Source organism: Jaculus jaculus, chromosome 1 (assembly GCF_020740685.1).
Source record: "Jaculus jaculus isolate mJacJac1 chromosome 1, mJacJac1.mat.Y.cur, whole genome shotgun sequence".
Classification (NCBI taxonomy): domain Eukaryota; kingdom Metazoa; phylum Chordata; class Mammalia; order Rodentia; family Dipodidae; genus Jaculus; species Jaculus jaculus.
This window is the reverse complement of record NC_059102.1, coordinates 298,742,887-298,756,968: the sequence shown is the minus strand read 5'-3', so window position 1 is coordinate 298,756,968 and position 14,082 is coordinate 298,742,887. Positions and strand designations below refer to the sequence as shown.

At 42.8% G+C, this 14,082-nt stretch overlaps 1 protein-coding gene across 2 annotated transcripts in view; it reads left to right on the top strand.

Annotated features, from left to right (window-relative positions):
* Fam20b (FAM20B glycosaminoglycan xylosylkinase) overlaps nucleotides 1-13,440 on the top strand; it is a 45,146-nt gene extending 31,706 nt beyond the window's left edge. For both annotated transcript variants that reach the window (XM_045151656.1, XM_045151662.1), the window contains exons 6-8: nucleotides 1,824-2,015; nucleotides 4,097-4,156; nucleotides 9,842-13,440. In XM_045151656.1, the coding sequence (XP_045007591.1) occupies nucleotides 1,824-2,015; nucleotides 4,097-4,156; nucleotides 9,842-10,073 (484 nt within the window). In that variant the 3' untranslated portion in view covers nucleotides 10,074-13,440. The remainder of the gene's footprint in view (nucleotides 1-1,823; nucleotides 2,016-4,096; nucleotides 4,157-9,841) is intronic.
* The last annotated feature ends 642 nt before the right edge of the window (nucleotides 13,441-14,082 follow it).

Genomic DNA, 14,082 nt, shown 5'->3' with positions numbered 1-14,082 from the left:
TCCAAGGCATATGTCTGTCTCACAATGCAAAATGCATTTAGTCCAACTCCAAGAGCTCCCAATACCAGTATTGCTACAAAGGCCACATCCAGAGTCTCCTGAGAAGCAAGGCAAACTCTAAGCTATAAGCTGTAAAATTAAAAAAACAAATTATTGTTTTGAGGGTAGACCCTTCCAGTCTGAAAGGGAAGAACAGGAAACCAGCAAGGATTGGACAAAAGCAAGACCATGTTCCAACAGGGCATACATTAACTCCTCCTGCTCTTTGACCAGCATATAGTGCACATGATGGTGTAAGTGAGCTCCAGAGAGCTCAGGCAGCCCTCCCTGCCCCTATGGCCTTGCAGGCTAAAGCTCACATGGCTTCTCTCTCGGGCTGGCTTTGATCACTGCCCACAGCTTTCCTCAGGAGGCAGGCATTCCAAGTTCTTGACATCTCTGATGTCCTGGGGTCTCCACTGCAACCTTGGCTTCATTCTCACAGCTTCATGTATTGTCTTGTGCTGGTTGCAGGAACTCTAATTCTGCCACACACACCCTCCCAAGCCTGCTTTGAAATCTCAGTGGAAGTGACTCCACAATTCTTATATTGTGTATGCCTGCAAAACTAGCATTATGGTGGCTGGAGAGATGGCTTAGCGGTTAAGTGCTTGCCTGTGAAGCCTAAGGACTCCGGTTTGAGGCTCGATTCTCCAGGACCCATGTAAGGCAGATGCACAAGGGGGAGCATGCATCTGGAGTTCATTTGCAGTGGCTGGCTAGAGGCCCCGGCACACCCTTTCTCTATCAATCTGCCTCTTTCTCTCTCTCTCACTCTCAAATAAATCAAAATACACAAAAACTTAAAAAATACTAGCATCACAGGCTGGAGAGATGGCTTGGTGGTTAAGGCACTTGCCTACAAAGCCAAAAGTCCCCAGTTTGATTCCCCAGGACCCATGTAAGCCAGATGCACAAGGTGGCACATGCATATGGAGTTTGTTTGCAGTAGCTGGAGGCCCTGGTGCGCCCATTCTCTCCCTCCTCCCCCTCTTCCCTCCCTCCCTTAAATAAATAAATAGAAAACAAAATGCTTTTTAAAAAGCTAGTATTACTTGGACAGTGCTAAGGTCTGTCATCATCTCAAGCAATGCCTGGGACCTCTTAGACTACAATGGCTTTTGTGTGTCTTGATAGTTGAACATGGGAATAATTATCAGATCCTGCGTTAAACTTGAGACAGGTAGGGTCCTGCAGATTCCCAAGATGCCCTCAAGGCATCTCTCACTGTCCCTGTGCAAAGCATTTGTCTTCTTATAATGGTGCTGATGTCTTTAGCAACTGTACCCTCTCTGGCTTTGACTTTATATGTACTTCTTTTCTGGCCAAACTCAAGTTTTTCAACTCTTTCTGCTCTGTATTTTGCTTCCAGTTCTTAGTAACTATGCCTTAAAGCAGCCAGTATTTCCCATTTAATTACCTTGAAATTGCACCTACCACGTAAGCTATTCTGCCTCCTTTAAATGAAGGCTTTTGAACCACATAAGAGATTTCTTCAGCCCAGCTTGGTTGGGTGTGTGCTTTTGGGCCTGACAAGGCAGTGAGTATAATGTAGAGGAAAGATGTTTGCCTCATGGTGGCCAGGAAGCAAAGAGCAAGAAAGGGAAGGGCTAGGACATCAGTGTCCTCCTTTTGGGCATGTTCCCAATAACTCACCTCCTGATGGCACCATAGGTTGACAACCAAACCTTTTGTACATGGCCTTTGGGGGATTTTTAGAATGAAAACTGTAAGAGCCAGGTGCAGTGTTGGCACTTAACCTTTATGATGCTCCTTGACTCCAGGTGGGAGTATGATGAGAGCTACTGCGATGCTGTGAAGAAAACCTCCCCATATGACTCAGGCCCACGCCTCTTGGACATAATTGATACTGCTGTCTTTGATTACTTGATTGGCAATGCCGACCGTCATCACTACGAAAGCTTTCAGGATGATGAAGGCGCTAGTATGCTTATCCTTCTTGATAATGCCAAAAGGTAAGGGCAGCAGGATTATCTTCTTTCAATTTCTATATGTAAAAGAAGGAAGCCAGGTGTGGTTGCGCACACCTTTCATCCCAGCACTCAGGAGGCAGAGGATAGGATTGCTATGAGTTCAAGGCCACCCTGAGACTACATAGTGAATTCCAGATCAGCTTTGGGCTAGAGTGATAACCTACCTCGAAAAAACAAACAAACAAAATATGGAAAAATAATCTTCATAGACAGTGGAGGCCAAGGTCCTTAACTTGTCCCTATGTGTATCTCCCTTTTGTGGATATGATGTTTATAGAACTTTAAATCAGAGTTGGGCATGGTGGCACACACATTTAACCCCAGCATTCGGGAGGTAGAGGTAGGAGGATTGCCATGAGTTTGAGGCCACCCTGAGACTCCTTAGTGAATTCGAGGTCAGCCTGGACTAGAGTGAAACCCTACCTTGAAAGAAAAAAAAAACAAAAAAACTTTAAATCAGAAAAAGACTTAATAAAATGTGGAAATTGTTTACCATTAAATATATCCTCTCCAAAGGTTCATTAAATAAATTTTAATTTATTTTACACCATGTTTTGCTGCTTTTATGGCAGTGTTTTCACAGACTTGCTCTCATGAGAAGAGCAGTTATGGAGTGAGCATATGAAAAGACAAGTTATTTTTGTCTTGAATAATCCAAGTTTATTCATTCTGAATCAATAAGAGCCCATTGTATTTCTGTTTTGCACTCTGCACTCTCCATGGTAGCCACTTTATACATTTAGTTAGACTTAGTAAGTGTTTGCTAAATAGAATGCTTGGAGTTCAGGACTGTTCAGGCTTTGTCAGTACTGCAGACTCTGGATGTGGCTTATGTGGTGTTTATAAACGCTGCTGCCCTCACCATGAAACAACAGGCACTGTGTTCTGTGAAAAACGACGGCAGAGACAGAAAGTAAGGGCCAGAAAACACTGCCTTGCTCTAATCCATCATAGCAGGAAGTAGCCTGTGTTGTATGTGTTCCTGAAAATGATGTGGTTGTTAAAGATACAAAGTGGATTATTATATAAATGGTATTTGATACACATTGAAGTAATGGCTGTTTTAATCTATTCAAAATACCTTAGATTAGGTAATTTATAAACAGAAGAATTTACTGCTCACAGTTCTGGAGGGGGGGAAGTGCAAGAAGAGGATGTTGGAGATGGAGAGATCTAGTGAGGGAGGCCATTCCTCATCAATAATGCCTTCTGTGTGTCCTCCATTGGTGGGAGAAGTGCCTCTTACAGCTCCTGTGCAGGAGTGTTCTGCACTCCTCACTTAATCTCATAGGCCCCACAACTCAGTAGTATTGCATTTGGGGATTAAGTATCAGTTCCAGTTTGTGTACGTGGGGGACTCAAACTTTGAATACGCAGTAGCTGCCTGTCTTCTATTATTGAAGAACCTGTACTATATACTAAGGGCTAGCAGATTTTCCAGTCATTAAAGAGAGCTTCCAGGAAATGAGTAAAAGGTTGACATTTTTCCTAGAATCAGTTCTCCTTTCCTAACACAACTATTATTAATAGTTTTATATCTGCTTATAATCAGTGTTTTCGTAGCCTCTGAAAACTCTTGAGCCATTCTTCTGGTTTGAAGCTGCCAGTATGTTTACCTGTGGGGCATAGGATATTGGTGATTCTGGAGTAGAATAAGTATAACTTCTTTTTACAAGTAACAGCTATTTACTTACATGTTTGGGGGAGTCTAATATTGAATGACGTGGATCTCTCTGCCTGCCTCTTAAAACTTTTCAAGTGCAGGGGTTTTTACCATCTCATTTTGGTCTGGGCATACTACTTTCCCCATAGTTAGGCTCTATCACCTTGAAATAACTTGGCAGGAAATAGGGTCCTTGTAAATGAGTTTGTTTATTGTTCAATACTTTCGTACAGTGATCCTGTGTCTAATTAGTCAGGCCTTGCTTATTTTTAATTTAAATGACTTGAGCTGCTAGAGCACGAAATTATCTAGGATCACACTTGGGTTTCTTAAAAAAGTTGTTGTTGCTAAGAAGGAAATGAATACTTCACCTAACTCACTGTTTTAATTTAATTTTCAGCTTTGGGAATCCCTTGCTGGATGAGAGAAGCATTCTTGCCCCTCTCTATCAGTGTTGCATGTAAGTTATGGCAGCTCATACATAACGTGCCTGCATTGCCTTTCCTTCTAGGCTCAGGCAACAGTACATTCAGTTTTCTGACCTCAGAACTTCCTGATTCCTGGAGAAGTCCTGCAAACCCTGAGGGGAATCATAGGAAGAGACAGAGGCAGAGATTTCAAAGATCAGGATTCATTTTGAATTTTGTATGAAGAGATGTTTGTAATCTAGTAATACAGATGTGTTTGGCTTAATACCAGAATATAATCAACCTCCTAACCCTCTCTAAACCCTGCCAGATGATTGATTGATTGATTGATTGATTGATTGATAGATAGACAGACAGACAGACAATCTATATGCTCAGTTGAAACAGCTGAATTACCTTTGGTTTCAAGTCCTCTCACTCATTATATACTACTTGGGGTATGCATATCTCATTTGGAAATTGTCTAAACCAAAATTAACTTTCCATAAGTATTTATTAGTTGATTTAAATATATTAGAGCAAAATAATGGAGAAGTAAATCAGGGAAATAAAGTAAATATTGGGCTCTAAGGAACCTGTGCTTCAAGTCATTATTCCTGGATTCCTGTTCTGACTTTTAAGTATGCATATCAAGAACAAGCTGAAATTCACCTCCTCACTTGGCTGCATAGGAAAGAGGTCCAGGTCTGAGAAAATGGCTCACAGTTAAAGGAATTTACTTGCACAATCTGCTGGATGGGGTTTGATTCCCCAGTTCCTATGTAAAGCCACATAAATAAAATGGTACATGTGTCTGGAGTTTGTTACAAAAGCACGAGGTCCTGGTATGCCCATACACATATTCTTTCCCTCCCTCCCTCTCTCCTTGCAAATAAATACATAAAAATATTTTGGGGGGAGCTGGAGCAATGGCTTAGTGGTGAAAGGCACTTGCTTCAAACCTAAAGACCTGGGTTCAGTCCCTCAGTATCACATGAAGCCAGATACACAAAGTGGCACATGTGTCTGGAATTTATTTGCAGTGACACTAGGCTCTAGAGTGCCCATTCTCATTCTCTTTCTCTGTACTTGCAAATAAATAACTAAAATTATTAAAATAGTTTTGGAGGGCTGGAGGGGTGGCTTAGCGGTTAAGGCATTTGCCTGTAGAGCCTAGGGACCCAGGTTCGGTTCCCCAGGACCCACGTAAACCAGGTGCACAAGGGGTCACATCTGTCTGGAGTTTGTTTGTAGTGGCTGGAATCCCTAGTGTGCCCATTCTCTCTCTCTCTTTCTCTGTCAAATAAATAAATATATTGGGGGGGGGTTGCTGGAGAAATGGTTTAGTGGTTAAGGTGCTTGCCTGCAAAGCCCAGAGACCCAGGTTTGATTCCCTAGGACCTACATAAGCCAGATAGGCAAGGTGGTGCATGTATCTGGAGTTCGTTTGCAGCAACTAGAGGCTCTGGCACACCCATTCTCTCCCTCTCTCTCTATCTGCCTTTCTCTCTCAAATAAATAAAAATATTTTAAAATTTAGGGCTGGAAGCTGGGCATAGTGGCACATGCCTTTAATCCCAGCACTCAGGAGACAGAGGTAGGAGGATCACTGTGAGTTCAAGGCCACCCTGAGACTACACAGTAAATTCCAGGTCAGCCTGGGCTAGAGTGAGACCCAGACCCTACCTTGAAAAAAGAAAATAGGGCTGGAGACATGTTTAGCAGTTAAGGCGCTTGCCTGCAAAGCCTAAGGACTTATGTTCTATGCTCCAGGTCCCATGTAAGCCAAATGCACAGTGACGCAATCATGCAGTGTTGCACATGTGCACAGGAGACACACGGGTCTGGAGTGTGATTGCAGAGGCTGGATGTCCTGGAACGCCAATTCTCATTCATTTTCTCTCCCTCCTATTAATAAATAAATAAATTTAAAAAATAGCATGGGCTGGGAAGATGGCTCAGCAGCCAAAGGCACTGGCACTACAGAGTGAGTTCCAGGACAGCCTGGGCTGGAATGAGGCCTTTCAAAAACAATCAAAATAATACAAGAGCCAGGTGTGGTGATGCACACCTTTAGTCCCGTCCCAGCACTTGGGAGGCAGAAGTAGGAGGATCGCCATGAGTTTGAGTCCACCCTGAGACTACACAGTGAATTCCAGGTCAGCCTGAGCTAGAGTGAGACCCTACCTCAAAAAAAAAAAAAAAAAAAAAACCATGTATGGTGGCACATGCCTTTAAGCCTTTAATACCAGCATACCAGCACTTGGGAAGCAGAGGTAGGCTATCACTGTGACTACAAAGTGAGTTCCAGATCAGCCTGGGATAGAGTGAGACCCTTCCTCAAAACTGGAAAAAAAAAAAAAAAAAAGGAGGAGGGAAGGAAGAAAGGAAAAAAGAAAGAGATGTAGAGTACCACTTAGCACTAGTCAACTCCCAGAAACACAGCATCTAAGACTTCCGCTCCTAGACTACTTCTCTCTCTTTCTTTCTTTCTTTTTCTTTTTTTCTGAGGTAGGGTCTTACTCTTGCCCAGACTGAACTGAAATTCAGGGTAGCCTCAAACTCACAACAAACCTCCTACCTCTGCCTCCCAAGTGCTGGGATTAAAGGCATGCACCACCACACCCGGCTACATCTCTATTTTAATACAGTATTGAATATTAAAATTCTAGGGATTAGAGAGGACCCAAGGAAGAGGATTCCCTCCCCAAGACTACAGTTTAGACCTCATCTACTGGACAGCAGGGAAACTTTCTGGTTTCCAGGAGCAGGCTAAACAACCTTCCAGAATGCAGGTGGGGTACAGGCAGTCAGCAGTTAGTGTCATGACCTGCAGAGGAAGGGTTCACTCTGTAGAAATCCTCTGGGCCATCGTAAAGACACATTCATGGGCCTGCATAGTTAATCAGGTGGGCATATGTCCATCAAGGCTTGGTGTCTTATGGGCCTCAGGAGTGGTGTCCACACCTATAATCCCAGGACTTCAGAGATAAGAGTTCAAGATTTGGCTGAAGAGATGATTTAGCGGTTAAGGCATTTGCCTACAAAGCCAAAGGCTTGGTGTCTTATGGGCCTCAGGAGTGGTGCCCACACCTATAATCCCAGGACTTCAGAGATAAGAGTTCAAGATTTGGCTGAAGAGATGATTTAGCAGTTAAGGCATTTGCCTACAAAGCCAAAGGACCCAGGTTCAATTGCACACTACCCACATGAAGTCAGATGCACAAAGGGATACATGCATCCAGAGTTTGTTTGCAGTGGCTAGAAGCCCTGGTGCACCTATTCTCTCTCTCTGCCTTTTTGTCGCTCTCTCTTTCTTTCTAATAAGATAATTTTTAAAAAAGTTCAAGATCATTCTGGACTAGTGAGTTTGAGGTCAGCCTAGGCCACATGCAAACTTGTCTCAAAGCAGGCCTCATAAAAGTTACCACCACTTGTGGTTGAGGCTTCATGAGCCCACACCTTCTGAGGTGCAGGGTAGCTGATGCAGAGCTCCCTTGGATAACCTCCCTCCCACACCACTAATCTGCTGTACAGAGGCCTCAAGAGAACTCCTCCTTTCTGACTAGCCATTTGCTAAGAAGGTACAGGAGGAGAGAATTCTGTTTTGGAAGACCAAATATTGAAGGATGAATCTTGTACTAAGAGGAAATAAAGTGACAATTCAGTTATATTGAAGAAGCTCTGATGCTCTGGGCATTGGTTGGATAATTCAAAATTAGCTGCCCATCATGGTTGCTTATCTGTATCTTCTATGCTTTATGCAAAAATTGGTCTTCCTTACTTTTGAAATGGTATAGAACTGGCTACCTCTTGAAGCATCACACATTTCTGCCTAGTTAATAATCTTCACTTTACACACAGGAAGATAAGAACTTTTCTTCTAAGATAAATAAATTCTCTTTACTTGATGTCTTCATTTATTTTGTGTTGCTTTACTAATAACCCAGACTAGACTATTATAAATGAACAGAAAGTTACTGACACACAGTTCTGGAAGCTGAGAAATCCAGTGTCAAAACACTGGCATCCTTGAGGGGCCTTCTTGTGTGTGACCGTATGGGGAAAGGCAGGAGGGCAAAAAGGACAAGTGCTCTCATGATAGCCTCAGTTCCACTGAGACCTCTCTCCTCAGGACTTGATCATCTCTAAAAGGTCTCAGTTCTTAATGCTGTTACAGTGGCAATTTGTTTTCCACATAAGTTTTCACAGTGACAGAAACTCAAACCCTAGCAAACAATTTAAGGAAAGTAGATGTTGCAGGCAGGTCCGCATTGCTGGCAGAAACAAGAGCAGATTTGGGGAAAAAGGGGTTTACTTTGGCTTATAGACTCGAGGGGAAGCTCCACGATGACAGGGGAAAACGATGGCCTGAGCGAGGGTGGATAGCACCTACAGGCCAACATAGGGTGGACAATAGCAACCAAACACTGGCAAGGGGAAACTGGCTTATGACCCCCATAAGCCGGCCCCAACAATACACTCCCTCCAGGATGCATTAATTCCCAAATCTTCATCAGCTGGGAACCTAGCATTCAGAACACCTAAGTTTATGGGGGACACCTGAATCAAACCACCATAGTAGATAATCTTTCAAAATTATTTCCTATTAATGGAAATTTAAAATGCAGACACATGAAGGACATTAAAATCACCTACTAGCATTGAAGGGCGACTCCTGTTAACACTGTACTGTACTTTAGTTTAATCAGGCAGTCCACTCACCCTAATTACACGCTTACCTCCCCACAGATGAGTGCCCCTCACCCAACATTACATCATTGGCATTCCCCATGCCATTCATTTTTTACAGCTTGTTGATTGATTGCTTTAACTATTTTCCAGTTATTAGACATTCAGATCGGCTTACAGTTTTCCTATTAACAGCAGTGCAGTGAACATGTGTACATCTGTGTATACATCTCTCTTTATATATCTCCTCCCAAATAACCAAAACATAGTAAGGTGGTTTACTACTAATGCAGAAGCAATTCTGAAACAAATGATTTCTTTTACTTGAAATATTTGACGTAATTTTCCCTCTTTTTGGTGTGTGTGGGTGTATGGGCATGCATGTGAAAGCTAGAGGTTAAGGTGGAACGTCTCCTCTCTACCTATATGTTTTGAGACAAGGTCTCAAACCTAGAGCTCACCAATGCAATAGATACAATAATAATAGATTAGCTGGCTAGTCAGCAAGCCCCAGTGATCCTCTGCCTCCTCAGTGCTGGGATTATATGCATGTGCTACCACACATAAAATCCTTTTATATGGGTGTTGGGGATCTTAACTCAGGTCTTCATGCTTGCATGGCACTTTGCCAACTGAGCCATGTCCTAGCCTCCCACCCACATGGCTGAGCAGTCTCCTAGTCCCCATATGACTGAACACTCTCCAGCCCTTACCTCTCTGCTGTGCAATCTCTGAGCCCATCATCAGGCTCTATTTATTTATTTATTTTATTTGTAAGCAGAGAGAGAGAAGGTAGAGAGAAAGAATGGGTGCACAGGGCCTCCAGCCACTGCAAATGAACTCCAGGTGCATGTACCACTCTGCATCTGGCTTTACATGGGTACTGGGGAATTAAACCCAGGTTGTTAGGCTTTGCAGACAAGCACCTTAACTGCCAAGCCATCTCTACAGCCCCATCATCAGGCTCTTGAGCCCCCTCAAGCTCTAAGGTCCCTCCTTCATTAGTGAGACATTTTATGTAACTTGTGTTAAAACTGTAATTCCAGCATTCGGGTTTCTACCTGGAACAGACTGAACTACCTAAAGAATGGAGTGCTAAAGTCTGCCTTAAAATCAGCCATGGCCCACGACCCCATCTCCCCAGTGCTCTCTGACCCTCATCTGGACGCCGTGGACCAGCGGCTTCTGAGTGTCCTGGCCACCGTGAAGCAGTGTACAGACCAGTTTGGGATGGACACCGTGCTGGTAGAAGACAGGATGCCAATCTCTCATTTGTAATTCTCAACACAAAATAAGTGGAACTTATTTTTACCAAGATAGAGAAACAGCACAATCAATTCCAAATGGTATGCGATGGCTTGGGAGTGGCCAGCTGCAAGTTCTGGTGGTAAAGGACAGGGTGGCCTTGGGAGTCTTTGGTGTTTTCTGTTGGAGTTGCTGAAGCAAAGACCACAGGTTTCAGAGCATGCACTGGTCATGCAGAATCACCTTCTGACTTCCTCAGCAGTTGCCTGCTCTAGCAGTGGGCACCAGTGCTGGGCAGTTTTGATTTCCATGCCAAAGGACAAACAGGTGTGACATATGGATAGGTGAAATCTGGGATTGGTTCCAGAGTATGTGTTTTGAAGTAAACCTTGCAGTCCTTTCTCCACACCTGTGGAGTTTTGCGGAAACACTTTGCAAGTTCTTGTGTCTTTGTTTTTATCAGGACTGGTCAGCTTGGAAAGCTTTCTTGCCTTCTCCAGAGTGGCAGCAAACACAACCTTGCATTATGTTGAGCCAAAAGAGCACATTCTGCTGAAGGGATCCACGGTTAGATAGAACTGGAGGGAAGGGCAAAAGCAGGGAGCTGCTCAGGCGTTCTAGCAGTGGGTTAGTGTGGTTCTGATGATCTCAGGGAAGGAGAGAAGAGGGAGGGACACACCTGATAGAACCAGAAACAGGAAGATGTTGAACCTGTGAACAACACAATTGCTTCTGAGTCAAACCCAGCCCTCCAGTTTTGTCAAACTTAACCAAAACATTGTGTCTAAAGAAATACCATTAACTCAAGTATGATTCTCTATGGACATTAATTCCCCCCCGCCCTTTGCTTAAAGTAGGCAAATTCTTTCTGAATAGTGACCAGAAAGAAATAATACCATTATTTCCTCATTTTTACCTGCCACCTGGTTTATTTTGAGACAAGGTCTCATTGTAGCCCAGTCTGGCCTAAAACTCACTATATAACCCAGGCTGGCAGCAGCCCTGCTTCAGCCTCCCAGGTGCTGGGGGTACAGGTGTGCTGCCCTGCCTGGCTGTCATCACCTTCTAAAATGGACCTACACCACTGGCGTGAAGGGCATTTGCTCTCACTGCTGTGATTCCCAGGAGACCTTGTTTGTGCCTTTCTTATGAGAAAGGAGATACGAGAGAGACAGTGACCATCCTGCTCATAGCTAGGCTGTGATTTGGGCCCTCTGGGCCTGAAAAATTAGAGATTAACAGAAAGAGCCTTAAGATTTTGATTTATATCAAATCATATTTCATCATTTAATCTTGTTTGTAGTTCTGAACCCACATCCTCATAGCATTCTCAGATGTAGGTGTTCTGCAAAGTGATTTTGACATATAAGCAGCTGCAGGCGGTTCTGAGCCTGGGGACCAGCCTGGGAGCCGCGCTCACCCATGTCTCTCCTAGTGCGTCTCATCCAGGTGCTGTTCCCCTTCTGTGCTTTCGTCAGACACAATAATGTGAAGTGAGTGCGGACACAGCGTTAGGCAGCTGCCTTTTCAAAACAGCTCTCAATTTTATGCCCCAGTTTTCGCACATTGACATTGAGTAACTTATAACTGCTTTAAGATGACATGTAATTAGGAAAAATGTATAGTTTTTACATACATTTTGGGGTGGATTAAAGAATGGACTGCGTTCTTTTTAAAAACTCCAAGTATTTAAGAAAATATGTTAGCACAAAGTAAAATAAAGTAGTGTCAACAAAAGGAGGCAGTTTTAGGGCTGCTTACCACATGCGCCCAAGGAGACTCCCTCCACTTCAGCTGTGCCCACCTCGGCTACTGCTCGGCTGGAAGCGAGCTGGGGGAAGACAGCGGGAGGACATTGCTCTGCGCTGCTCCCCTCAGTGCTGACTGAACTAAATGAGTAAGAAATGCTTGCAAGCTGAGAAATGTATTCATAGTGTTGAGGGCCGAAGATTCTGCTGAGGAAAATTAGAGGGAAAGCTGCTTTGAAAAATGTTTTGTCCTTTCCTAAAGCAGTTGCAAAAAAAAATGTCATTTCATTCTTCATTATTTCCAAACGTGGTATTAAAAAGTATTCAGATCTACAGTGGTTAAAGTTAGAAGAAAGTTAATGGAGAGTTGTGACATGATTCTGAGAACATATATTTATGTTCCAAAGATCGGATTAAGCTGGGAAAGTGTATTTGGGTGAATCTTGAGGGAAAATGGTAAGTTTTAAAAAAGGAGATGTCTTAAAAATATTGGAACACAACTTCTTTTGTTAGAATATAGGGCTATTGTAATCAAGTCACTGGACGGATTTGGGTTGGCTAGAAATTAGGTTTGCCACTGTATATTTACATAGAGGGATACATTTAATATAAATCCAGAAAAGGCTGTACTGATTGCTATTTCCCACTCTTCTCCCACTTCTTAAAAATATATATTCTGAAATTTAGATGGAGAAATTTGGATATAGAGGTTTCATTTTAAAACTGTTCTCTAATATGAGGCTGCATTGTACTTTGGGGAAAGGTTTTTTGTTTTGTTTTGTTTTAAAAAACAATAGGCTCTGATTTGCTAAAAGTGTTGTTCAATATATATTTTAAAGCATTTCTTCCTGTTTGCACTCAGGGTTAATATGTGATGAAATTTAAGAAGAAAATGGCAAATTCAGGTACAATCAATCACCCCATTTATTTTAGGAAAGTTAATCTCTATACATGACAATTTCTCAGTGTCACCCAAAGGTAACTTATTCCTTTAGCCTCACACTCCTCCTTGGATCCTCTTTGACCAGTAAATGACCACACATTGGAATGGTAACAGCAGTTGGCTGTGAGCTGTCTTATGAGTCCTGTGATCCTGGACTGCAGAAAGCATGGGTAAAGGTATATGGATTAATATAGCTGTGTATGTATTCTAGCAAGGGGGTAAAGGGGTGAAATTGCTTGGACACCAGGAAATAATGACTTAACTGTTGCAGGACTTGAAGCTAGTAGAAGGTTCTCTTAGTCTCAGTGAGCAGACTGAGCCGCCTAGGGACCTTTTGTTTAGCAAGCACCTACTGAGCAGTCTGGTGAGCCAGGTTGCCTGGCTCCGTGAAACTTCCTCTATGGAGGAGGCTGGCTTTTTCAAGTCTGGGTGGCAAATAGGGGCTGGGTACTGTACTGTCACAAGTTATTGGGAACTAAGGTGTTCCTTACAAATACAAAAAATGTTGGGGAAAACTGGGGAGCTAATTTATTTGCCTATGAATGGGTACAATTCACTACCCTCTTGTTTGACCTGCCAAGGATTTCCTCTCAGAGCTGCTGCACAAATGGAGGTTGTACTTGGTATGACACCAAACCCCAATTCTAATGTGTTCTATGGGTTTCCATTCTGAAAAAAGAAAATAAAGATTTTAATATTTAATATTGTATCATCTTTTCATGTTAATCTTTTTACCATGAATTTTTCCAGTGTTTTCTATTCCAATTTTCTGTGTGTTTTGTTAAACTTCCACAAGAATTTCTTCAATAGATAAGACCTTTAGGTTTCTGCAGTAGTCTTCAAAAGATTCATATCAGGTTATAACTGTACCAGAGTTATACATCTTCACAGTACCCATCTTCTGAGTTTCTTCTGTATTTAGTAGTCACTCCCTTCTTAGGGTAAAGAGTTATGAATCACAAAGGACTTAGCGCAATAGAGCTACAGGCAGGAAGGAAAGGCAGACTTCCTAGACTGGAATTCTTAGGACACCACATTTTAAACTTTTGAAGTGAAAATCCAGCATCATAAGCCTCAAGCAAACCACGAAGCACTTGATTTGCAGCATACTTGTACTGGTTCTTGTCACTGTATTTGAATACACGTGGGAGGCTGTGCTCCACACTGCCTCACCACATACAAACCCTTTGCACACTACATTCCAGTGTTCATTTGCTTCTCAAGCATATCAGAAAGACTGGTTTAGAACTTGCAGCTGAACTGTCCTTTTCTAAAACCTACAAGAGAGGTCCTAGCCACTGGGTTTTTCCACAGATAGGGTTCTGTAAGGTACAGACCCTGTAATACCTGC